The sequence below is a fragment of the Elgaria multicarinata genome, chromosome 5, assembly GCF_023053635.1.
Source record: "Elgaria multicarinata webbii isolate HBS135686 ecotype San Diego chromosome 5, rElgMul1.1.pri, whole genome shotgun sequence".
In the NCBI taxonomy this organism is placed as follows: Eukaryota; Metazoa; Chordata; class Lepidosauria; order Squamata; family Anguidae; genus Elgaria; species Elgaria multicarinata.
Window position 1 is genome coordinate 118,095,964 of NC_086175.1, and position 27,221 is coordinate 118,123,184.

Below are 27,221 nucleotides of genomic sequence, written 5' to 3' on the forward strand. Positions count from 1 at the left end.
GTGTCCAAAGCTAACCAAGTTATTTTGACACCTGAGTGAATAAAATCTCACAAGTGTCTCTTCCCCTACCCTGGCAGTAAAAATACAAAATATGGGTCTGTTCAGACAACACACTAAGCCATAGTTAGACTGCTAACTCTTTTGCAGCAAATGGTTAATGAGCATGTTAAATGTTTATTTAGCCACTATTGTTAGGAATAGTTAACATGACACACTAAGGCTATAGCAAGATGGGGCGAAATCCCCGGGTGATCCCCGGGATCATCCCTGTGCATCCTCATGATGCCCAGGGGATCCTGGGATCAGGAAGGGGTGATCCCTCCCTTGCCCTGGGATCTTGCCCTCCCCTTTAGGCCCATTTTTTCCACAGTCTCGGGCTGAGTCCGAGACCAAGGAACATGTGGCCGGTCGCCGCGGTTTGTCCTGGCTCCTCGCAATTCCTTGTGAGGAGCCGGGACCCGCAGACGGGGCGCAGGGCTCCTCAGGAGTACTGCGCCCATAGAGGGTGGGGTGGGCAGAGCGGAGAAAATAAGTTTGTTTTTTTTTTAAAAAAAAAACACCTTCTGCACACGAGCATTCGTGTGCATCGTCCCCTTTAACCAAGAAATAATAATGGCAGGCACAACACCTCTCCATCTGAGGTTGTCACGCACTATGTGTGAATTGAGGTGGACATCTCACAAAGAAAAAATCATGAGATCTTTACACCTCCATCCCGCAAGACCGCTAGATCTAGCTAAGGCCTGTGTCATGGTTCACACGACATGTTACGCCATAACATTTAGTTCAAAACGCTTAACCACTGTGGCTTAGTTTGTCATCTGAACAGGTTCTAAGGGACTTCCTAGACAAGGGTCTAGCCCGGGGCGAGGCCCGGGCTCCCTGCTGTGCATGCAGATGACGCACAGGGGATCCTGGGGTCAGGCCGGGCTAAACCCTCCCTTGGCCTGGGATAACTGGCACCACTTTTGGGCCAGTTTTTCCGCAGCCCTGGGCTGAGAATGGGGCTGCGGAAAGTCTAGCAGGTTCCGTGGATTTTCTCAGCTGCTCGCTTACTCGCGAGTAGCTGGGGAAAGCCGCACACTGGGCACAGCGCTCCATAGGAGCACTGTGCCCATCAGTCCGGGGGCAAGGGAGTTGCGGGGGGGGAGTGATGGGGTCCAGGGGGGAAAGAGCGGACCTGGCAGGAGAGATGGGGGGAAGAGTGGAGCCAGGGAGGGGAGATCGCAGCCAGGGGGGCGGAGGGGGCATCGGACCTGACAAGCAGGTGAGCAAGCAGGCATCAGATATTGGGGGGGAATCAGGGGCAGGGGGGAGCAGGGAACCCTTTATTTTTTTAAAAAAAAAAAAACTCTTAACTTTTCGTTGGTGTGCTCCTGCACACATGGCCCCTTTAAGATTTTTTTAAAATGGGCGACGCGACGGGATTTTCCTTTCCCCGTCTCGTCTAACATCTGGATAGGCGCGACAGCCTGTGCTAATTGTAGCATGGGCTTGCTGCACCTGAAGGCCGGATTCAAAGGTAGGTCTAGCAAGGCCCTAAATTGAATAACTAACCATTTGCTGTGGGATCATGCAGTTTGTGGAGTTCCAGGGCATGTCTCCTCCTGCCGTTTTTCCTGGGATCGTCCCAAGATCATCCCTGTGCATCCAAATGACACACAGGGGATCCCGGAAGCAGACAGGGACAATCGCTCCATTTTCCTAGGATAATCCTTAGGTGCAGAAAGGGCCCCAGTCCACAAAACTCCGCATTCAAACCCATATTTATGCATAGTAAACTGCAGTTCCCCAGCATTTATACACAGTGAAATACACACACAAGCATGTTTATAATATATATAAAAACCTAGACTTGGCTTCCCACACTAATTTCCACACCAATGTGCTTTGCATAAATGAAACCAGTCTTTGACGTGGCCTTAATCACACCTTCCTTTTGAAGGAAAGGGAAGAATAATTCTTCATTGTGTTTCTGTACTTCATTTGCTTACATTTTTAAAAGATTTCCAACAGCATACAAATCTATAAATAAACTACTACAATCATCAAGACTTCCCAGTAAAATCATTAATATTTAACTATCCAAAAATAGAAAAGTGGTTATTCTTTAGAAGTGACTTAATCATTGGAACTTCCTCATGAGGGAGGGATTAAACAAGTGCTCTCATACATTCTAAAGGGCCATCAATAGATAAAAACAGTCTGCTTCTCACAAGATTGTTCAAAGATTGTCTGTTTCTGGCTCATTGAGAATCACCGTTTGGCTTTATCTAAATTATGAGCTTACTCTGAGTCAGGGTGGGACTGAAATTGATCGAACAAACCCCTAAACTGAATCATCTCTGTAATTGTCCCTAGCCTTCAACTGCTTAAGACCTGAGGTTCATCCTTCACATTATGAAGCCTGAAACACTGGACCAACTTTTAGTATTTTAGTGTATGGCTCCAGGCAAATCAATGGTAGTTAGTCATGTTAAAAACTCTTGAATTCAATGGGAGAAGTAAATTAGTCATTGGTAACTGAATAATGTTTGTAGTATTGGGAGCCATCACGTCCATGTTTTTTTTTAATTAGTCAGGGCCAACTCAGGATATTTTACTGCTTGAAGTGAAGGACAAGATGGCGCCCCCTAACCAATAGACATGTAAAAGCTGACTGGATTGGCAGTTGAATCTTACTTCAACACTAAAGATGGCATCGTGTTTTCCACTACAGCCGAGACAACGTGCTAGTTTAGAAGGCCCTATTTTAGTTTGTGTGCCATACACAACTCTGTCCACCAACAGAGGGAAACACTCAGTAAATAAAGGATGCCATTGCTGTCCCCCAGCATCTGCCGCCTGAAGCATTGTATTGATTGATGGGATCGTGATTTATAAGGTCACAATTAATGACCCAAGTGAGTCAAAAGTGAGTCATTTGTGAGTCAATCACAAATGGATCAGTTTTACAATTTATTGAGTACACAAAGATGATATATGGAGGCAGAAAGAATATACAAAGAAAGGTCATGTCTGTTCAGTTGATATAGCAGGCACCATTGCCACAACTACAGTAATAAGTTTATCTGGGTTCCCAAGATACATGAGAAGTTCCCCTTAAGACCGGCAAAAGTTCTCCAGGCCGGCAGTGCACAATTCTGCCTTGGGGCGAGACAAAATTTGTTCGCTTTATTCTCCAGATTATGTAGCCCTCTCTCATATTCTCAAAGGTTCTCAAAGCATTCCAGTCTGGGAAATTAATTGCCTTTCCTGTGTGAGGGAGGCCCCAATGTTCCAAATTAGGAGGAAGAGCCTCTCAGCTCATGAGTGGGAGAAGACACTACACCCTTATCTCAGATGGGTGAGGTAACCAGACATATGGAGTGGCATTTGCTTGGTACCAATCAAAAGTGTACAGGGTCCCACTAGAGAAGCTATCCATTAAGAGGCCTAAGCCTGCTAAAATCTATTGACAGTGGCCTTAGCTACTGTCAATAGATTTGGGTTTATAATAGGGTTTATCCCAGGAAAATGGAGGGATCGTCTCTGCTTGCTCCCAGGATCCCCTGTGAGTCATTTAGATGCACAAGGACGACCCCGGGATGATCCCGGGATATAGCCCTGGTCTAGCCATGGCCTGAGTTAGGCAAAATTAGGGTGACCATATGAATAGGAGGACCATAAGGAAAGCTGAGCAAAGGAAGATAGATGCTTTTGAACTGTGGTGTTGGAGGAAAATTCTGAGAGTGCCTTGGACTGCAAGAAGATCAAACCAGTCCATACTCCAGGAAATAAAGCCAGACTGCTCACTTGAGGGAATGGTATTAAAGGCAAAACTGAAGTACTTTCGCCACATAATGAGAAGACAGGATACCCTGGAGAAGAGGCTGATGCTAGGGAAAGTGGAAGGCAAAAGGAAGAGGGGCCGACCAAGGGCAAGATGGATGGAGGATATTCTGGAGGTGACAGACTTGACCTTGGGGGAGCTAGGGGTGGCGACAGCCGACAGAAAGCTCTGGCGTGGGCTGGTCCATGAAGTCACGAAGAGTTGGAAATGACTGAACGAATAAACAACAAATGAATAGGGCTCCTGTATCTTTAACCGTTGTAGAGAAAAGGGAACTTGAGCAGGTGCCATTTGTACGCATGCAGCGCCTGGTGAAATTCCCTCTTGATCGCAACATTTAAACCTGGAGGAGCTATACTACAGTGACCAGATACAAAAGAGGGCAGGGGTCCTGTTGTGATGAAGGGGGAATTTCACCAGGTGCTGCATGCATACAAATGGCACCTGCTGAAATTCCTTTTTCTACACAACTGCTAAAGATACCGGAGCCCTGTCCTTCTTTCCATATGGTCACCCTAGGCAAAATAAGTCTCTAGGCATTTAACAGACTAACAGGATGCAGCTGTGGGAGCTCACCAGAACTTCTCCCTAGTTCTTCCAGTATCAAATCCAGTACAGGCAGTCACCACACATTGGATAATCATGGGGTCAGGCCTCCTCTCAGATTCCTCTGTCCTTCCCTTCCTCTCTCCTTCTCTTCTTCTTTCTCTCTACACATAGGAGGCCTTCTTTAGTCCTATTCAGGCATTAGGCCTAAACAGGGTATATAAATCCAAGTAAGGGGCACGGGGTTATCTGTACCAGCCCTGCTCCCTCAGTCTGTGACTTCCCCATGCTGTGCAGAGGGGGACTGAATAGGTCTCTATTCCTATTGATGCAACATGGTTATCACTCCCTCTGCGATCTGGAACCCTGATTAAGCAAGTCCGTGATCACGCCGAGAGTTCAAGGGAACACATTTATTTATTTATTTATTTATTTATTTTAATTTTTTATTTTAAAAAATACAACAACAACAAAACAACCAAAAAAAACAGTTGATACATTAATATAAAATTGCCTTAATGTATATTCATACTTAAGCTATTAAACATATTCGTACTCAACATAACAGTGCTCCCCCCACCTCGGGATCTCATTCCTGTTTCCAAAAACTCATAGATTCATCTGTTGGTGGTTTCCCTCTTCCCTTAGAAAACACAAACTCTAGGAACTTTTTCCAAATACCCTCAAAATCATTCGTTTTTACTATACCTCTTTTCATTTTAATATTACATGTCAATTTATCATTTATAGCAATGTCCCACACTTCTTTATACCATTCTTCAATACAATAATCTCCTTGAATCTTCCAGTTCCTACTAGCTACAATCAGCCTCGCAGCCGTCAGCAGGTTCGTTATCAGTTCTTTAGTTTCTTTATTACATTTAAGTTCTTCTTGCAGTGAGAGTAATGCAATCCTTGGTGTGTCCTCTATTTTAAATCCCACAATCTGCTCAATTTCAAAGAACATCATCTTCCACAACTTTTGTACATGTTTACAAAATTACAAAATTTTGTATTTTGTATTACAAAATTTATTTTGTTTTTATACTGCCCAATAACTCAAGCTCTCTGGGCAGTTCACAGAATAAAATTTAAAACCATGAAATACAATAATATAGAAAAACATAATATAAAAAACTTAAGTTTGAAACACCGGTGTAAAATACCAGGGTAAAAGCCAGGAACAGTGCAAAAATCTAAAAATGCATTAAGGCATTTTTTAAAAAGTCAGGGGAAATAAAAAGGACCACAATGTAAGCACCAGGTGAGCCTCTCTGGTGGGGCTAGTGTTGACAACCTCATGCCCATGAAATGCATTTGCACAAACTGTTTGTGCATAAGCGTTGAACAGGGCTTTTCTCTTGGAATTCTAGTACTTGGGTCTCAACCCTTGAAATAGATTGGCAGTAGATTCAGGACAGCAAACTTCTCGCAACCCCTATTTGAATTGATAGAATTCAGTGCTACAAGTTGTGGTGATGGCCAAGGGGATTAGGTAAATTAATGGAGGAACAGAGTCTATCAATGACTAGCAGTCATGATGCCTATATGGAACCTCTATGTTCAGAAGCAGAACACCACAGAATATGAATAGCTGTTGCGAGTAGGCAATAGTGGGAGAGGTCTATTGTCTTCAAGACCTTTTGGTGGGCTTTCCCAAGGCATCTGGTTGGCCATCGTGAGAAGCCCAATGCTGGACTAGGTAGACCTTTGGTCTGATCCAGCAGGGCTCTTCTTATGCCCTTATGTTCTTTTTATCATGACCCTGCATCTTCCAAGGCTTTAGGCCTTGCATGGAAATGTTCTCCTAGAACAAAGCAATAGCCTCAATTAGGGGGGAATCTACACTAAAAACGTTATTGTTTGCCTTTTTCCATTATTAATTCTAACATTACTATTTTTAACTGAGCTCACTAGCGTTATTTACCTTTTCCTGTAACATTATACCAGAGCACACTGTTTTGTTGCCCCGTTGTCTGATCCTTGATCCTGTCCTTTCTATGATCCTCCCAATGCCCAGACTGTCTCTTCTATGACCCTCCCACTTCCGTTTTTGTGTTTTCTGTGTCTACTTTTTCATCCCTTTATGCACGGAGAGGAAGTTGTCCCAACCACGAAGTTGTCCCAACCAGGAAGGAGAGTGGAGGATCACGTAGCATTGGATTTACAATGCGACAGGGAATACAGCAATAGAACAGTGCACATTGAAAGCTAAACACTGCTGCAGAAGGGTAACAACGGAAAGGTAAAACGGAACGTAATTTAGTAAACCATACTAAAGAACGAGTCATGTGACCAGTGACGTAATCAGAGCAATATGTACCATTATAGATACAATAGTGTAGATTCCCCCTAGGTCCCCTTAAAAGGACTCTTTATGGATGGTGCGCTGAAGGTGTATCAGACACAAAAGGAGCATCATCATGCTCCAAGCAATTAGCAAATTCCGTTGTGTGTTTTGCACCAAAAGTAGGAGAGAGCTTCAACTGACTTGAGCTTCCTCACCGCCCACCCGTTACATTGTAATGTGCCCCGAAAGGAAGCATATGACCCAACGAATTCAGCCAGTCCATTGCAGCTTTCCAAGAGCTGAACAGACCAGGAAGTGGATTCGCAAACAGGATCCTTTCCACAGAAACATGTGACAAAGTGTGTCACGTTGCACAGATTTACTCCACAACCCAACTTGCGAGTCAGTCACCACCCTTAGCACTGCTCTACCTACGCAGCTGTCTACACAGAAGATAATATTTCAATGAGTCCTCCATAGCAAACAAAGAATACTGGGAATCTCTGATGGTGGGGTTGTACAGTTGGTGCACTGGCTAAAATTAGAGGAACTAACTTCCCTCTAACCTGTTGGTTTTAGAGATGAAAGAGAAGATTGAATGGAGGGAAGGGAGAGACAAAATGGTTCCCTTCTTCTCTGGAATTACCTCAGTGAAAACGTCAACAAGCAGGTGAGGGGGAGATATCATCTAATGCTTCCTTCTAGCTATCTTGGAATTGTGACACTTGAAAAGAAATGTTTGAAAAACATATTTTAAAAAAGCAGGCAAATGCCATAAAGTGAGTCACCTGGACTTTTACAGTGTGTCACTAGTCAGGCTAATATAAGCTTGCCCTCTTGGCTGCAAGAGACTGGAGGCCAGAGAGTTTCTTCTTTCAGTATAGACTCTTTGATCACTACTATCATGAGGTTCGTGTGGTTCCTGTGCACAGCAGTGTTGCTGTCTTCCAGCTTTGCGGTTCCAGTAGGACACCAAACTGGACAGTCAAGTCTCAAGGATCTGAAATCCATGGAGGTAGGTAACCATCCAAGGGTTATGCCGCAGAACCGTATAGGGAATGTCCTGTTGCTCTATTTTGAGAAGCAGTTTCATTCGTGGGGTTCATTATGGGAGATTAGTTGTACACAGAATGCAACGTATGGTTTCTTCCAGCATGTACATATTTCTCATTGCTGGTCAATCATAGAGTTGCATCCCGACTTAGTCATGCTTAGCATAAACAGCTGGAAAAAGAGCAGAAAAGGGTAACTAAATGGAGCTGGAGCATCTCCCCTATGAGGGAAGGCTACATCAACTGGGAGACATGATAGAGGTGTCCACAATTATGCATGGTATGGAGAATGTGGATAGGGAGACATTTTTCTCCCTCTCTCAAAATACTAGCACCCAGGGTCATTCCTCACACAGTGCATAGTTAAATGATGGAACTCACTACCACAGGATGTAGTGATGGCCACCAATTTAGATGACTTTAAAAGGGGTGGGATAAATTTCTGAAGGATAAACCATCAATGGCTACTAGTCCTGATGGTTGTGTGCTGTCTCCAGTAATTCAAGCCAGTAAGCCTGTGTGCACTTAATGTGACTTTTTCATTTGCACCGAGGTCACCAAAGCAAGGCCCACACCACGATCCGTGGGGGCCTTGCTTTGGCTTGAGGCTGGGGGTATTCTGGGGGCAGATCGCAGCCACAGATAGGTCACAGGAAGCGCAGGAAGGGTGGGCAGAGGGCGGGCTCGACGGGCCAAGGGGACGGAAGAAAGCTCGCACTCCTTCCTGCTGTAGAGAGTAACCGTTCCCACCCTGTAGCTGTGATACCACAGGGTTTTTAAGAAACATGCAGCCAAAGCAGCACCATAAAGACACCCCCCTGCTGGTGACTGGAGAAATTGACCACTCCATCACTTGTGGTGCCTCATCTGTAGAATACTAGGATAGTCAATTGCTGAATCTCATCTTTTCAGTGCCAGGTGAAGGTCTTTTAAGCTATCCTGGCCTTTATCATGTTTGAAGGATCTGTTCTAATGCTACAGCCTTGCTATTTTTAGTAATGTTGATTTCTGTCTGTGAAAGTTTGGAGGATAAGTAAGAAGCCTGTTCAAGACACAATGTAAACTCTCTTCCCCTCGTATGCTTCATGAGGTCATCACTTCTCATCAGGATTGGGAGTTGAATCTGCCTGTCATGGCTAAAAAAAAACCCGCCGCTTACCCTCTCCAGCTTTTTTGACATAATTTTTTGAAAAATTATAGCAAGCGAACCGCACCACACAGAGTGTTGAGAGTAGGCTCAAAATGACCCCCAGTTACAACTCTCTAAGCACACGAAATTTCAGAAAGATAGCTTTAAAAACAACACAGTTATCCCCTAATCTTTTCCGCAATGCAATCCTATGGGCAAAATTATCCAAAATGGTGGGCGGATTGCTCCGCAAAAAGAGAAGTGCTCAGCCTATGGCCGCTTCTCTTTGCCATGCTTCTCCAGGACCCCGGTTCGCTTCTACTCCACCTCTGGGCAAGGCGGATCAGGCCAATTCGCTCCTGATTCTCTGCTCTGAGGAGAAGTGGAGCACATTCCTAATTTAAAGTCACCATACTGTGTGCAGGCGACCAGTTTTTGTCCTTCATATATTTAGCTGATGAAGTGGAGAAGAGAGGGGGAAATCACCACAAAGCAGATGCAGAAAGAAAGACAAGATCTGGTGCTGGTAAAATACCACCTTATCTTTAATACATTCTTCTTTAATTAGCTCTACATGTTTTGGATAAAACTCTGCAGGAGCGGAAGAAAAACATGAGCTGTTAAAATATGGAACAATAACGAAAAAAACCCTCAGCTTTTTCTTTTGGTCCGAGAACTGCATTCTCTAAATGAAGCATTTTACCCTTGCATCAAGATAAGCTCTTTTATGCCTTCTAACACAATGATCTCAAATGGCTAAAGAAAATGGATCAGTATTTTGCAACAGAAATGGCAAGCGTCAATGAGCCATTAAGGATAGGGTGACCATATGGAAAGGAGCACAGGGCTCCTGAATCTTTAACAGTTGTATAGAAAAGGGAATTTCAGCAGGTGTCATTTGTATGAATGCAGCACCTGGTGAGATTCCCTCTTCATCGCAACAGTTAAAGCTGCAGGAGCCCTGACCTCTTTTCTATCTGATCAAGAGGGCAGGGCTAATGCAGCTTTAACTGTTGGGATGAAGTGGGAATTTCACCAGGTGCTGCATGCATGAAAATGACACCTGCTGAAATTCCCTTTTCTATACCACTGTTAATGATACAGGAGCCCTGTCCTCCTTTTCATATGGTCACCCTAACTTCACAAGCCAAGCAAAACTCAGGAAAAGTTCTGATGTCACACAAGCACAGGGTTCCCCAGAAAGACTAACTGAACCAGAACCAGAACATGACTGGTCTGATGTCACAGAAGCATGAGGTTCCTCAGAAAGCCTAACTGAACCAGAACGTGGCTGGCCTGATGTTACAGAAACATGGGGTTCCTCAGAAAGACCAACTGAACCAGAACTTGACTGGGAGGAGAAATTATGTAGCAATAGTAGTGAGTCTGATATTTCTGAATTGGATAATTCTGAAGACAAACATGTTTCAGAGTTGCCAGATGCTTGTTTAGGGGTTGAGTTAATAGCGGTTCTTCCGCCCCTCATAACGAAATATTTTGGTGCGCAGAAAGTCTGGCTCTTCTGGTCATGCAAAAGCACATCGCTCAAATTTCAACATGTGTTTTCATCCATTGTTTTCAATGCGGTGTACAGTGGTCGTGTTTTCAAGGGGCGGTATTGCTGACGATGGAGAGGGGTGTGCCAATTCAAATCCTTTCCTACTCCTGCTTCCGAACTCCTGCTTCCTCCTGGCAGGGAAACAGGAGTGGCTAATCCCCTAGTTGAACAAGCAAAAAGCAGCAGCGACAACCCTCACCCACATATATACAAATCAAGTAAGACAGGACAATGAGGGAGGAAAGAAAGGTGTGTGTGTGGGGAGAGACTCTTTCGTTCTGTGTGCCTTTTTAACTGAGCCTTTGTCGCAGTACGAAGAAGAAAAAAAACACCTTAAAACCCCCCAACTCCCTGGTTTCTGGAACCTTGAAACATTTTGCACAGCAGGCGGCTCAGGAGCAAGCAGTCACATGCATCCAAGGGGGAGAGGCAGATGTTTCCCTTCGTGCATACCCTACCGGCTCCTGAACATTCTTTGTATTGATTTCTTGCCTGCTTTGGGAGTCCAGTGCTATACACGCCACTCAACCCTTTTTCATCTTCAATGCAATTTCTCTTTTGCAATCCGAGACAATGAGCCCAGGTTGCATTAACAAGGGAAGAACTGCTTCCTCCTGAGTAGGCAGTTTCACCTTAAAAGAAATGTGGAAAATGCACCCTCCTTTCCAGCAGCACCCTCAGTTTTAAAGATAAAGAGATCCAAATTGGCACAGTGGCAGGTCCTAAGTAGGTCTTTCAGCATACCAGATTTTAATCGGATTGGGTCATCCATTGATTTGTTATGGGTTTTTAAATGGAAATTAAACAAATAATTTTTTATTTAATTTTTTAAAATTTCCCTCCCTTAAACCCTTGGAGTTTATAGTTTACCACTGCGAAGGACCATAGGAGCGCTCTTCAAAGCAACACGCTCCAGGCCGTGCTGGTGGGATGCAGGGCAGTAAGAAGCAACCTCTCCCATCCCTTCCGCTCCCAGTTTTGATCCTAGACAAGGCTGGTCAGTTTCACCCAAAATGTCCAGTCAGTTACCTACTTCCCTTTCAGTCTTTTGAAACAGGCAATGACTTGGAGCAGGGGGGCAATAATTAGCAAGAGTGAGACGGGGTGGGGCGGTAACCAGACTTTCCTGCCCACCCCTCCAACCTCAGTTGGGAACAATTCACACACAATTCAATTGTGCATCTTCAAGTTCATGAACTACAGATGCGCTGGTTCCCTTACTCAAAAGTAAATCCCATTGATTGCATGCCACAAAGTCCCAAGGCAGGGTGAGGGGAACAGCAGTAGCCTATGCAATGGAGGGGGAGTTGTCCAACCTCCAACAAGCAATAAACTGTAGGGGGAGGTACAAAGGAGACTCTGTAACCATTAAGCTTGTCTACCGTGTGATTTCCTCAATAAAATAAGTCTCACTGATGTGAGTGTTTCGTGTCAGCTTGCCAGCATGTGTGAATGCCAGAGGGAACAGGCATGAACATGACAGTAGAGTTCACTGAAAGACAGTTTCAGGTCTTCAAGAAGTGTAAGCACTTGGTTCATTCTGTCAATTTTATTTGTCTTTCTCATTCACACCACTCTAGAACTTTGGGGGAAAGTCTGAGTTCTGCTTCAAATCCATCCATGTCACTTCTATAATGACTTGCAAATGGTCTGAGTTTTCCTGGATCAAGGAAGTAACAGCACTTGGGATTGAAAGCACTAACTCCATTCAAAAAATTGCAATTGTCTGTAATCTGAAGTTCACTAATAGTGTGATAAACAACAGGAAAGAACACCTTAATTCCAAATTCATGGTCAGTTTTTTGGATCAATACTTTCCGCTGAGCAATTTTTCATACAGCAGTATGCAAAAGAATTTCTGTCAGAGTAGGTATATAATGCCTATTTTCTTTGATAAGTTCTTTATGAGAATCACTTAATTGCACTAAAACTGAGCCTCCTTTGGATTTCTATGTTTGCTTGTAACTCTCCCATGCCACCATACAGGCTTTGTGGACTGCACTTCTGTTGTGCAGCTTCAATCCTGAATCATTAGCAGTAGCTCTTTTCCAGTTGTTGTACCCTTTATGAGTAAATGGATTCAACAGTACAGGGATCTTTCCCAGAGAAATGGCGACAAGCAAAGCATAACACAGCATTTTGTATTATGCTGTATTCTAACCAAGAATAGCATTTGTACCATGCTGGGTTGAAATGTCTTCACGATAATTGGCCATATTTTGTTGATGGATAACTTTTTAGTTCTGGCTGAATTGGACTTTCTTCTTGAGACTGTGCAATGTCATTTTTTTTAAAATATATGTATATATTTACAAAAGGAGGCATTAACTCAACCCCTAAACAGCATCTGGCAACAGAATTCAGAAATATCAGACTCACTACTATTGCTACATAATTACTCCTCCCAGTCAAGTTCTGGCTCAGTTAGTCTTTCTGAGGAATCCCGTACTTCTGTGACATCAGACCAGTCATATTCTTGTTCACTTAGTCTTTCCGAGGAACCGTGTGCTTCTGACATCAGACCTTTTCCTGAGTTTTGCTCGGCTTGTGAAGTAGTAATCTAAAGATCCAAAAGACTATGTTTTTGAAGAGGATGCTCCTGATGATGCCGGGTGTTTTTATTACAATCCATTGCCTTTGTAATATGTAATAAAAGAAATAAGAGGCATTGAAGATGGTGGGATTAATTGATGTGTAAACATTCATAGGCTTGCACTGTGAGAAGATCCTCCGCACCTCCACCCCATTCCTGTCCTAATTCTCTAAGGGGGAAAAAGGAAGACGTGGAGAAGGAACAGATTAATTATTTACTCCCCCTCTCATTTTTCCTGGCCTACTCTAATGAGAAAAAAAGAAAGAGATCCATGGAATAAGCAGATGAATTCTTCCAAGGGTGTTCTTCTAGCTGGCTGGCTGCTGGTACTGGAGTATAATTTGGAAAACTGTCAAGAATAAGTTTAGGCAAATAAGACTCAATGACTGCAAGGGAGAGAGTTTGGGTTACGTAATCACATGTTTAATGGGGAAAAACGTGCCCCATCAAACAGGAGGAATTTAGCAAGGAATCTGTATTAACTTGCACCATGAAAAGGAAATAAATGATTTTTTAAAACCACATGTTCACAACATAATTGAGATGAATTATACAGCAAAATAAAATGGATTCTAGGCCCACACACACACACACACACACACACACACACACACACTTCTCAACCTGCAAATCACACACACACCAAACCCAAATAGATTTTTACACAACATGGCAGCACAGACTAAAATGCATTCCCTATTCAGTTACAACCCCATGAAAAGATTTTTACATTAATCTATTGCGCTCTGATGGGTTTTGTTAAAACAAAAGTATTTCTACTAAGGGAAATGCCCCACCGCTGCAGGAAAATGATTCCCTAGCTGCCCAGAAATGAACAAAGGAGATCAGCAACCAACAGCAGCCAGAAACATAAAAAAGCAATAAGATCATACCAGGATGAAGATGATGATAGTGATATTCTTGAAGCTGCCTGCCCCCACCCCACCCCACCCCACCCCACCCCTGCTCAGACTGAGCTGGCCAGATAGACAAATGTTAAACAATAAAACTTTAGCAGAACTATTATACGCTGGGCAAAACAAGCTGATACCAAAAAGCAACATTCAAAAAACAAACAAACACTATAAAGGAAGACAGTGTACTGAACATTAAACCCCCCCCCCAAAAGCTTTTTGCAACCAGCACAGAAATATTCTACCAACCAGATTCAATTCATAAAAAGGCGAAAGTGGGGTAAATTTTTAGGGTGACCATATGAAAAGGAGGACAGGGCTCCTATATCTTTAATGGTTGTATTGAAAAGGAAATTTCAGCAGGTGTCATTTGTATATATGGGGAATCTGGTGACATTTCCTCTTCATCATAACAGTTAAAGCTGCAGGTGCCCTGCCCTCTTTTAAATCTGGTCACTCTAGTATAGCTTCTGCAGCTTTAACTGTGGGGATGAAGAGGGAATTTCACCAGGTTCCCCATATATACAAATGACACCTGCTGAAATCCCCTTTTCAATCCAACTGTTAAAGATACAGGAGCCCTGTCCTCTTTTTCATATGGTCACCCTAGGTAAATAAAACGTTCCTCAGTGCAGAAGATTTGAATAGGGTGTTGAGCATTTTCCTGACAAACAATATTACGAAGTGTTTTTATAAGGAAGAGCAATAATAGAAATGAAACGCTAGATTGCCAGCAGACTGTCTTAAGGGAATGAAATAAGATATCAGTAACTTAACGAAAAGAAGGAGGATCTTTTAAAACATACTTAATTTAAATGGGGTGGGGGTGGGGGCAGTTGGCAGCAGCGGGGAAAGCAGAGGCAGTGACCTGGGACCTGGGTCGGTTGCTCCTTATCCTTCCTTGTTCCTTCCTCCTCTCGCTTGCTTTGTTCTCTTCAATTGGATCTTGCTCCTGCAGGGATGCTGAAAGCAGCAAGCAAGAATGCCCATTCTGCCGTGCCAGGCAAAGCCTAGGCCACGGGGAGGGATTTGTGGGCGGCGCAAGGAGGGGGACCGGTCAACCTGCACTGGGCAGGTATTCGCGCCACTTTGGACTGGGAGGGGACTTGACCAGATATAAGCTGGTCACTCACCCCTGGGACACTCTCTTCCTCGCTCTCGTGGCTCCCTCCCTCCCTCCCTGTAGACAGTGTGAGTTTGCTGGTCACCAATAGGGGGCCGAGTAGGAATTTTTTGCTCAGGTTCTGAACTGGATGTGAGTTGTTTCGCCTACTCCACACTGTAAGACAGTCTGGGAGCATAAATAGGCGAATCTGGCTGCGATCTAATTTGGTCACATTTCACTCATGGCAGGTAGGGACGGGCATCCACAGGGAATCGAATGGCGGGCATTCATAGGCACTGTTACAGTGATAGGTGATTCCCGAGGGCTCCCAGTGTTGAGCCTTGTGGCCGGGCTGGGGGATAAGGACCACCTATGAGGCCGACCTCTCTCACCCACCTTGAGCCAAGGGGGCGTGGGTTGGGGGTGACAAGGGAAGGTCTCCCTACCCCATCATGGGATGGACAGCAGGGTGGCGCGAAACAGAGCGCCACCCGCTGGGCCGTGAAAGCTCGCCCCTCCGCATAGAAGGCCTGCTTGCAGGCTTGACTGGATGCCCGACAGGAACCCTTTGCAGATCTTGAATAAAAGTGGCCCAGTTTAAATCCAATCTGTGGTGTCGTCTCTCATTTCTTGCATCCGCCCCCACAAAGGAATTGGCAGTGAGACTGCTCTTTGTTTGGGCAGCCTCGGCCTGGCCTGGCCTGGCTGGCACGTGCTCGCTCTCCTCTTCCCTCTCGCGCAGTCACTCCTCCCTAAGCTTCCCACCCTGCCCCACCTCTTTCTAAAACAAGCAGCCGCTTCTTCCAGATACTTAATCACCATGACAATGAGGCCTCAAAGCCTGCGCCCAAGCAGTCGCCCAGCAATGAGCAGCCCAAGCAGTCCTGGAACTGGCTCTGGAACTGGAGCAAACCCTCGTCTCCACTACTGCTGCCTTCTTGGCCGCCCCAGAATGCAAGCAATTATAATAGGAGTCCAGAAACTGGGGTGGCAAGTGGGGTGTCAAGCTCCTGGTTGGGGGGGGGATGCTTGCCTCTCCTCCATCCCCCACCCCGGAGCAGCCTGTGCACTGCTCTCCCTATAGAGGTGTCTACACAGAAGATAATATTTCAATGTGTCTCCATAGCAAACAAAGAATAATGGAATTCTCTGAAAGGTGGGGTTGTACAGTTGGTGCACTGGCTAAAATTACAGGAACCAACTTCCCTCTAACCTGTTGGTTTTAGAGATGGAAGAAAAGATTGAATGGAGGGGAGGGGGAGACAAAATGCTTCCCTTCTTCTCTGGAATGACATCAGTGGAAATGTCAACAAGCAGGGAGGGGGGAGATATCATCTAATGCTTCCTTCTAGCCATCTTGGAATTGTGACACTTCAAAATAATGTTTGAGAAACACATATTTTTTTTAAAAAAAAGAAGGCAAATGCCCTGAAGTGAATCACCTAGACTTTTGCAATATGTCCCTGGTCAGGCTTATATAAGCTTGGCCGCTTGGCTGCAAGAGACTGGAGGCCAGAGAGTTTCTTCTTTCAGTATAGACTCTTTGATCACTACTATCATGAGGTTCGTGTGGTTCCTGTGCACAGCGGCGTTGCTGTCTTCCAGCTTTGCCGTTCCAGTGGGACACCAATATGGACAGTCAAGCCTCAAGGATCTGAAATCCATAGAGGTAGGTAACCATCCAAGGGTTATGCCACAGAACAGTAGAGGGAATGTCCTGCTGCTGTATTTTGAGAAACAGTTTCATCAGCAGGATTCATTATGGGATATTAGTTGTACACAGAATGCAATGTATGGTTTCTTCCTACATGTACATATTTAGCATTGCTGGTCAATCATAGAGTTGGGTCTTGACTTAATCATGCTTAGCTAGAACCCGTTTGTTGATTTGGATCCATACAGCTGCCTGCATTTTTGGATGCTCCTTGGAGCTGTGGCTATGGGAGCTGTCACATTGAGGGCCTGGACTTCAAAATTTTCCAACAAATCTAGTGGGGGCTGTTTACATGCCCTATATATGCCGCGATGGCTACACAGTGGTACTGCATTGGTTATACGATGCAACCAAGACAGGTTCCCCCCCCCCCGAAACTGCACATTTAAAATGTTGTGGACTTAACATGTCTTTTTCCTTTGCTCCGAGACCACCACTGCCTATCAGGGGTGGCTTTGCTGTGGCTTGAGGCTGGGGGTGTTCTTGGTGCAGATCGCAGCCACAGATAGGTCACGAAAAGTGCAGATAGGCCGGACAGAGGGCATGCTCAATGGGCCAAAGGGCCACCAGAAAGCCCGCGCTCATTCCTGATGTAGAGATTCATTGTTCTCACCCTGCAACTGTGATGCCACAGGGTTTTTAAGGAATGCGCAGCCAAAGCGGTGCCATAAAGACACCCACTGCTGCTGACTGGTGAAATTGACCACTCCATCACTTGTGGTGCCTCATCTGTGGAATACTCTCTGAAATACTAGGCTACTCAGGTGCTGAATCTCATCTTTTCAGTGCCAGGTGAAGGTCTTTTAAGCTATCCTGGCCTTTCTCATGTTCGTTAGATCTGTTCTAATGCTACAGCCTTGCTATTTTTAATAATGTTGATTTCTGTCTGTGCAATTTCAGAGGATAGGTAAGAAGCCTGTTGAAGACACAATGTTAAACTCTCTTCTTCTCCACTCACCCCTCATACGTTTCCTTCCCTAGGCCTATCTTAACCAGTTTTTTCCACCCGGGAATGATGTAATCCAGCATACTCTGGAGGAACGAATCAAAGAAATGCAGAAATTCTTCCATTTGACTGTAACGGGAAGAATGGATTCCGAAACTGTCACAGTAATGGAACAGCCTAGATGTGGAGTTCCGGATGTCTCGAGCTACAGTACATTTCCTGGAAGACCACGATGGAATAAGAATGTGTTGACTTACAGGTTAGTTACGTTTCACTTTTTTGAGAGATGGGCGTGGGGGGGGCACCTAATTCCTAAATACTAACATAATATTTTCCTCCATTGCTCAAAGGATTAATAACTACCCTTATTATGAGCATATCCGTCAAGACAAAGTGGACACAGCCATAGCAAAGGCATTTAAGGTGTGGAGTGATGTGACCCCGCTAAAGTTCAGAAGAACAAGAGGACCTGCTGATATTGAAATTAGCTTTGTGTTTAGGGGTAAGGCTGCCTAGCTTTATTTTTTTATTATTTTTTTTGTAGTTTTCATATTTATGCCTCGCACTTCTTTAGGAGTCTGAGAATGTTTTTACATATAAAAAAAACATTTCCGTGGGAAGGAATGCAAGTGCGAACTTTCCCGGTTTTTTAAAAGTTTAAAAAATGAACGGGGTGTGTGGAGTGAGGACAGGAACGGGACCATTCCTTCCCCTCTGTTTTTTTTTTTTTAAAAAATAGTATCTGAATCTCAGAAGCTACGCAGATACAGATAATAAAAATAAATAGAAATTGGAAGCCAGAGGGGGGAACGTGAGGAGAGGGGGCAGTGCCCATTCCTCCGCCCTATTTCTTTTTATTATCTGTATCTGTGCAGCTGCAGAGCTACAGATAATAAAAAAATTAAAAGGGGGGGAGGAACAGCTCCATTCCTCTCTTCCTCCCCCCCCCAGGTTGTTTTTTTTAAAAAAAAAATTACAGGCACGGGGCCACCTATGGCAACCCATCAGGGGGCACCACAGGCTCTGTTGCCAAAAAAGTCAGGGTAAATGCCCCACTTTTTTGGAGCGGAGTTTCCAGAGTTTGCCCCCGATGGCTTTGCAATGGCATCTGCGTCATGGAGATGACGTGCCGCTACTATGAAGCCACCCCGGGGCAAACCTTTCGTGTAGACTTGCCCCAGGATACAAGTTATCCTGAGCCTTCTCCAGGCGCCTTCCCTTCCACTCCTAAAGATCTAGCAAAATCTGGTTGAGCTTTTATATTGTATTTTATATTATGGTTTTATACTGTTGTTTTATACTTTGAATGTTTTTAATTTTTGTGAACCGCCCAGAGAGCTCCGGTTATTGGGCGGTATAGAAATGTAATAAATAAATAAATAAATAAATAAATAAAATCTGCAGAGCAGGAAGGTTTGGATGTGACGATCATTTCTGCCACTTCTCCTGCCTGAGTTCAGGGGCTTCCTGTCACCAATGCTGCAATCGATAAGATTGTGCACAAAATGTCTTTAGTTAGAACCACAGACATACAGAACCACTCAGAAATTGTTCACATAGAGCTAAATGCAGAAGGAATCTATTTGAACAAAGACAATGCAACCAATAGTCCCTCTGAGTCCAAAGAGAAAATTGGATAATTCTTCCTTGCAAACTGTGTGGTCATGAAGTCTTAATATTCCTCTCCTGCACATTTCAGAGTTGATTCTCTGCAAACATCTTTAGTTCCAAGGCAACAGGATAAGCCCAGCAAATGGCAAATTGATACCTTGTAGCGTAATTGTTATGAATATTGTATTAATTTTAAGAAATAACGCCAGAAAAACGTTTCTCCATTCCTTTGCTATATCATTTATTTATTTATTCTCTTTTTTTAAAAAAAGAAATTAATTTGCAAATATAACAATAACAAGCACAAGGGAAACAAGCCAGAAGGGGAAGTCTTTAATAGAGAAGCAGGAAAAAGGAAGAAAGGGGGGAAGTAAGACCACGTCACAAAGCATATCATTACATAATAAACATTTTGCAACTCTTAATAAAGAAAAAAGAATAATAATGATGACACAAATAATTATTGAAACAAAAACATTCCATGCCCCTAATTCCCATACCTATTATTCCAAAACATTTTTTAGCTGCCTTTCGGGGCAAAAGCCCTAATTCATCATGTTACATTAACTCAATTTACTTTATACACGGTGACAGGAGCTCAGATATATGATCCAGGTCTTCAGAAAAACAAGTGTCGGTTCCTCCCTTCTAGCTTTCCAAGGTGTTAAACACAATACTATTATAGTTGGGGATTTCTTGCACCACTGGAGATACATTGATTTTTCTCTTGCAATTCAGCTCACGGTGACTACAACGCTTTTGATGGGAGAGGTGGAGTTCTGGCTCACGCTTTTGCCCCTGGACAAGGCATCGGCGGAGATGCGCACTTTGATAAGGAAGAGATCTGGTCAGAAACCAATAGAGGTAAAGCCATTCTATATACTTTTAAAAGGTGCTGGGGCTCTGCTCCCTGATTTACCCATCTGCATTATTATCATTGGGGACTTAAAGTATTGCATGGAAGTATCAGCACAAATAATCTCTTTCCTTCAAAGAACTCTACGTATTGTTTTATATATAACAAATTGATATACCCGGCGTTGCTTGGGCCTGCGAAGTAATCATCTTAAAGTAGTAGGCCAGTGCTAGGCCTGTGAGTTAACTTTTAACAAATAAAATTGCCAAAGGCATGCTGGGAGTTGTAGGCATAAGCCTACGGCCCTGATTAACATCTTAATCTTTGAACAGGGTCTGAGGTGTGGTGGGAGACAACTGGGCAGTGGGCCTTCTTAGTTGTGGCACCCTGCTTGTGGATTTCTTTTTCCCAGGCAGACTTGCCTAGTGACTGCATGGCTTTCCAGTGCCAAGTGATTTTTCCCCAAGGCCTTTTAACTTGATGAGATTCTTTTATGCTGCATTGTTGTTGTTTTCTGTTATAACTAAACCACAACATAACAAGACAGATTGAGGAATTACTGAATAAAGTTTATGATTTTTATGTAAAAGCCTGACTGTACCATTAAAATGTAAGAGTGAATGGAGGAGTGACTGATAGCTGAAGCTAGAATGGAACGGTGGGTGGAGTTTGTGGCCGTTGGAGCAAGTCAGGTAGAAGGAGAATGAAGACAATTGCTGACAGGTCAGGAAACTGGGAGCTGAGTTAAGATTGAGAGATAGTGCCCAGGGGCCCATCCACACCTAAGGGTATAGCGGAAGGGAGGTCATGGACTTACCTGCTTCCGTGATCCTCCCCCAGCTTCTATACGGCCATGCAACGTCTCAGAAGGGAAGAGGGACAGCATGAGCACCATTATTATTTTTAGAAGCAGAGCCACATGGCCCCAATCCAGAGAAAAAGATAAGTAAAAAAACAAACACCTTCACACTCAAACCCCTCCCCCCGCCATCCCAGGGATGGTGAAATAGCTGCCTCCTACCCCCGAAGAGCACAGAGCCACCCCATGCAGCTCCATGCCCGTTTGAGGACCTGGGAACCCACACCACACCAGCAGTGTTCCTCGGTGTTGTCCCAGGAAATCCATGGTTGCAGTTATCCTGGGGAAAGTCTCTAGTCATCCCGTTGATCCCAGGATCCCCTGTGTATCATTTGGACACACAGAGATGACCTAAAGATGACCACGGGATATATGCATGGTGTAGACATGCCCCAGGTTTGCACCTAGTGATCTGGTTCGTTAACTCAACCTTTATTTAAAATCAGCAGCTCTAAATGCCAGTAATACAGCAACCAGCATGCCTTTGGCAGCCCACAGGTACCTGCATCCTTTGAGAGGGACTTCCCTCCTCTCATTGCTGAAACTGCTCCTCAATAGAGTGTCGAGGAGTTGCATTGCCAGTGAGGGAAGGTAAATGGCTATCAGTGGATGCGCCTAGCAATGGCCAAGTACTCCTTGGACTGCCTCAGCCTCTGGGCATGTGCAAATACTTTTAAGTATTTGAAGAGTGCTATGATGTCTCCCCACAGTCTTCTCTTTTCCAGGCTAAATATTAGGGATGTGCTCCGCTCCGATTAGAAGCGTAGAAGCAGAAGCGAATTGGCCTGCTCCGCCTTGCCCAGAGGCGGAGTAGAAGCGGACCGGGGACCCCTAGAAGCAAGGCGAAGAGAAGCGCCCATTTTCGGAGAGCTTCTCTTTCCGCGGACCGATCTGATCGCCATTTTGAAACATTTCGCCCATAGGATTGCATTGCGGAAAAGAAAAGGGGATAACTGTGTTGTTTTTGAAGCTATCTTTCTGAAACTTCTTGTGCTTAGAGAGTCATGGCTGGGGGTCATTTTGAGCCTACTCTCAGCTCTCTGCGTGGTGCGGTTCGCTTGTTAGAATTTTTGAAAAAGTAGGGTAAAGGCGGGAAAAAGATTACCTTTTCGATTGCTGAGGGCAGAGTCAACTCCCGGTCATGATCACATGATCCCAAAGTTGGAGGCGGGGATAAACAAAACGGGTAACTTGGGATTCTGGGAACTTCTCTTTCTTAGTCTGAACGGACTTTTCCCAGTGTTTTTTAAAACAGTAGCCCCACCAAATGCACAAACACAACCTGAAATCATATACTAAGCCAATAATAAGAGATAGAAACACAGCACTGCTACCCACCCTAACTTTGGGGAACAACTGAAAAGATGTGGTGCAAGGGGATGAGCTCCCCTAGGGCATGTGGACGTGCCCTCACTCTCTCCTGTACTTGGAGGGACATCAGAGCCCTCCAAAGAGAGTAACCCAGTGGAGCAACGCATATCATGAGTTGAAGTGAGAGCTTTGCTTCTTAAAAGACTGGTTCTTAGACAGGACCAGTTAAATTGGCCGATGATTCCCCATCTGGGCACATCTACCACCACCCCCTTATTACTGGTAAAAGACAGATATAGCCTTTTTAAAAAAGTTCTTCTTGTTGTTTATTCAGCAACACTGCTGCTTTTAATTCCACCCCTCCTTTGTTTGTTTATTTATTTATTTATTTATTTATTCCATTTTATATGCATTACTGGCTTATCCTTGGCTCACTTCCTTATGCCCCCAGAAATGTCTGCTGCCTGCCTGCCTTCCCTCCCTCCTCTCCTGCCCGCCTCGCAGGGATGTTTTGTGTCTGGCTTTGACTCAGGGGAGAAGTCCTTCCTGCGCTCACTTAGAGTTTTGGAAGTTCCAAATCCATTTTTCAAGTGTGGAAGAAGATTCATTTAGGTTGATCTCTACTCCCCAATTCATGGCATGCTGGGATTTCCTTTGAAATGGCCCCATTGAGCTGTCTGCAGGTTTAAGCCCCGCCAAAAATCAGGGGATGATGGGATTGCCTTGTACCTTGGCATGATTGTGGGTCTAGATGGCATCTGTGAGTGTGCCCACTTCCCTTTTTTTATCTGTCCAAATGTCAGAGAACAGTCCACGTCTGCAAATGGGGTGCCCGATTTTCATAAATTCCCCAAAAATCAGGGGATGATGGGACTGCCTTGAGTCTGGGCGTGTATGTGTATCCCTGGATAAGCTATCATGGTGGTGAGTTTGAGGTTTTTAACATGCACATTGACAGAGCTATCGAAAGGGGTGTGAATGGGGTGCCCGATTTTCATAAATTCCCCAAAAATCAGGGGATGATGGGACTGCCTTGAGTCTGGGCGTGCATGTGTATCCCTGGATAAGCTGTCATGGTGGTGAGTTTGAGGTTTCTAACGTGCAAATTGACGGAGCCATCGAAAGGGGTGTGAATGAGGTGCCCGATTTTCATAAATTCCCCAAAAATCAGGGGACGATGGGATTGCTTTGAGTCTTGGCGTGTGTGTGTATACCTCCATGAGGTGTCATGGTGCTGAACTTGAGGTTTCTAACTTTAACAGAAAAAAAGTTGTATACTTTTTTAGCTTAATGCAAGCCTATGGGGGGGGGGAAACGGAGCTCTGATCCGGATCCGGAGCTCCGCAGCGGACCGGAGCGAACATAGGCGGAGCGGGGGCGGAGCGAAGCGGCCCGATCCGCAAATCGCGGATCTGGAAGAGAAGCGGAGCAGGGGTTCCGTGCACACCCCTACTAAATATGCCCTGTTCTTTCAGTCTCTCCTCATAGGGCTTTGTTTCCAGATCCATGATCATCCTCGTTGCCTCCTCTGAACCTTGTCCAGCTTGTCTGCATCCTTCTTGAAGTGTGGTGCCCAGAACTGGACACAGTACTCAAGATGAGGCCTAACCAGTGCCAAATAGAGTGAACTAGTACCTCGTGTGATTTGGAAGCTAGACTTTTATTAATGCATCGCAAAATAGCATTTGCTTTTTTTGCAGCCACATCACACTGTTGACTCATATTCAGCTTGTGATCTATAACAATTCCAAGGTCCTTCTCACTTGTAGTATTGCTGAGCGAAGTATCCCCCATCTTGTAACTGTGCATTTGGTTTCTTTTGGTTTCTTTTTCCTAGGTGTAGAAAGAATAAATAAATAAATAAATAAATAAAAACATGTGTGTGTGTAAACACATAAGTAATACTCATCATTTGTCTGCCTGGTCTTTTGTGTTTTAGAAACCAACCTTTTCCTTGTTGCTGCACATGAGTTTGGTCATTCCTTGGGACTGGGTCATTCGCGTGTCCCCAGCGCTTTGATGTATCCTACCTATTCCTATGTGAACCCAAATAATTATCGCCTTCCAGCGGATGATACGAAAGGAATCCAGAGTTTATACGGTAATTTCTTTGTGGAAAGACTTTTCCTTATGTTAAATGAGAGGTCTACCATTAATGTGACATCTGTTAAAAACAAACCAAGAAGTAGTTTTATGACTTTGGAAAAATGCAATTGCTAAGAAAAACAAAAATACCTAATTCATAATTTCAAAACAAATAGGCAAACTGAAATGCAATTTTCCACCAGTTTTTACGCTTCCCCAGAAGTTTGTGAACTGAACAGATTTCTCCCAAACACACACACACACACGCACACACACACCTACTTAGAGCTTCTTCAGACGAGCGTTTTATCAACTGTCCACTAATGGTTCTTCGTGAGGCTTTTCAACGACGCATCGTTCCTCCCGTGGGTCTCCTGCTCCTTCTGCTTTTTTCCATCACAAAATGAGCCTCATCAAATCTGATTAATGTAACTTGCTGCTATTTCCAGTTGTGTGCAGGAGAAGCTGCATGATCGTAATAATAATAATAAAAAACGCCCACTGAATGAGCCATGTGGTCATAGCTTGCTTCCTCTTTCTTCCCTGTGTGAAGAAAGAAGAAGCTGCTCATTCCTATTGTGGGGCAGAAGGCAAAGTGATGGTAGGGTAATGCAATCCCCCACCCACCCGTCTAATGATCCTCTTAGAACGTCCTGCCACATAGGAGGCAGGATCTACACTACTGCTTTATAGGGGCATTGAAGTGCATTGACAACTGTTGGGGCCCATGACACATGTACCGCTTTCATACTGCTTTCATAGTGTTATATCCTGCTTGGTGTAGATGTGTCATGAGTTTGGAGTAGGGGAGACGCATACCCAACATCAGTAAGGTTAAAATATCTGGGGCTGCAATCCTAAGAGAAAGCCCCATTGAACTCAATGGGAATTGCTTTGAATAGGCATGTCTAGAAATATGTGCTGTCCGTCCCATACTTGAGACCATCTTGCCAAAGGTGATTTATGCGAACATTTCTTATAACTTTCTATTTCCTTTTGTCCCTATTTCTTTCACACAGGAAAGAAGAGGCTGTAAACGAACCTCACCATGTGTTTCAGAGGAAACAAAAAGCATCCTACTTTGTACTTCTGTTTCAAAATTGTATTTTTAATGCAGCAAAATTGCAAGAATTCATGACATCTGAATTGGAGAATTGTGACGTGAAATTTAAATAAACAAATACATGCTAAGCTTTTCTAAATGGTTGGTTTTGGAAAGGTGAGAAGCTACCACACACGAAAATAAATTCTCAAATAGAAAGGGGGTCAATTGGAACGTAAATGCTTTCTGTTTCTGCGGATCATTTGCCCTTCTTGTGTAACCACTTCATATGACCTGGGTGCTACTTATTTATTTATTTATTTATTTATTTATTTATTACATTTTTATACCGCCCAATAGCCGAAGCTCTCTGGGCGGTTCACAAAAGTTAAAACCATAATAAAACAACCAACATGTTAAAAGCACAATTACAAAATACAGTATAAAAAGCGCAACCAGGATAAAACCACACAGCAAAGTTGATATAAGATTAAAATACAGAGTTAAAACAGTAAAATTTAAATTTAAGTTAAAATTCAGTGTTAAAATACTGAGTGAATAAAAAGGTCTTCAGCTGGCGACGAAAGCAGTACAGTGTAGGCGCCAGGCGGACCTCTCTGGGGAGCTCGTTCCACAACCGGGGTGCCACAGCGGAGAAAGCCCTCCTCCTAGTAGCCACCTGCCTCACTTCCTCTGGCAGGGGCTCACGGAGAAGGGCCCCTGTAGATGATCTTAAGGTCCGGGTAGGTACATATGGGAGGAGGCGTTCCTTCAGATAACCTGGTCCCAAACCGTTTAGGGCTTTAAATGTCAATACCAGCACGTTGAATCGGGCCCGGACCTGGACTGGCAGCCAATGAAGCTGGAAAAGGACTGGCGTAATGTGATCTCGCCGGCCAGTCCCTGTTAGTAAACGGGCTGCCCTGTTTTGTACCAGCTGAAGCTTCAGGACCATTTTCAAAGGCAGCCCCACGTATAACGCATTGCAGTAATCCAAGCGAGAGGTTATCAGAGCATGGATAACTGTAGCTAGGCTATCTCTGTCCAGATAAGGGCGTAGTTGGTATATCAACCTAAGCTGATAAAAGGTGCTCTTTTCCACTGAGTTCACCTGTGCCTCAAGTGACAGTTCTGGATCCAAGAGCACCCCCAAACTACGGACCCGATCCTTTAGGGAGAGTGCAACCCCGTCCAGGACAGGGCAAACATCACCTCGCCGGACAGATGAACCACCCGCTAACAGTACCTCCGTCTTGTCTGGATTGAGTCTCAGTTTGTTAGCCCTCATCCAGTCCATTACCGTGCCCAGGCACTGGTTCAGAACAGTCACTGCCTCACCTGGGTTTGATGAAAAGGAAAGGTAGAGCTGGGTATCATCCGCATATTGATGACACCTCAGTCCCCATCTCCGGATAACCTCCCCCAGCGGCTTCATGTATATGTTAAACAGCATAGGGGATAAGATAGAGCCCTGTGGAACCCCATGGCTTAGGAGCCATGGCACAGAGCAATAATCCCCCAGCAACACCTTCTGGAATCGGCCATCCAAGTAGGAGTGGAACCACTGCAACGCAGTACCTCCAACTCCCAGCTCAGACAACCTATCCAGAAGGATACCATGGTCGATGGTATCGAAGGCCGCTGAGAGGTCCAGGAGAACCAACAGGGTCGCACTCCCCCTGTCTCTCTCCCGACAGAGGTCATCCCACAGGGCGACCAAGGCAGTTTCCGTTCCAAAACCAGGCCTGAAACCCGATTGAAATGGATCTAGATAATCC

At 44.5% G+C, this 27,221-nt stretch overlaps 2 protein-coding genes across 2 annotated transcripts in view; one reads left to right on the plus strand and one right to left on the minus strand.

The window, feature by feature from the left end:
• YAP1 (Yes1 associated transcriptional regulator) overlaps window positions 1–27,221 on the minus strand; it is a 451,661-nt gene that overhangs the window by 179,230 nt on the left and 245,210 nt on the right. The gene's annotated exons all lie outside the window — the stretch shown is intronic.
• Window positions 16,578–25,631, plus strand: LOC134399655 (macrophage metalloelastase-like). The gene is made up of 6 exons (XM_063127737.1): window positions 16,578–16,688; window positions 17,715–17,938; window positions 18,030–18,181; window positions 20,029–20,154; window positions 24,256–24,417; window positions 25,421–25,631. The coding sequence occupies exons 1-6, from the start codon at window positions 16,578–16,580 to the stop codon at window positions 25,435–25,437; spliced, it is 792 nt and encodes a 263-aa protein (XP_062983807.1). The 3' UTR covers window positions 25,438–25,631.

Excerpts from the sequence above, each read along its gene's own strand:
- LOC134399655 (XM_063127737.1), top strand. The coding sequence starts at position 16,578 with ATGAGGTTCGTGTGGTTCCTGTGCACAGCGGCGTTGCTGTCTTCCAGC. Across the intron at positions 18,182-20,028 it reads AATTAGCTTTGTGTTTAGGG|CTCACGGTGACTACAACGCT; the intron begins GTAAGGCTGCCT and ends CTTGCAATTCAG. Across the intron at positions 20,155-24,255 it reads CTGGTCAGAAACCAATAGAG|AAACCAACCTTTTCCTTGTT; the intron begins GTAAAGCCATTC and ends TTTGTGTTTTAG.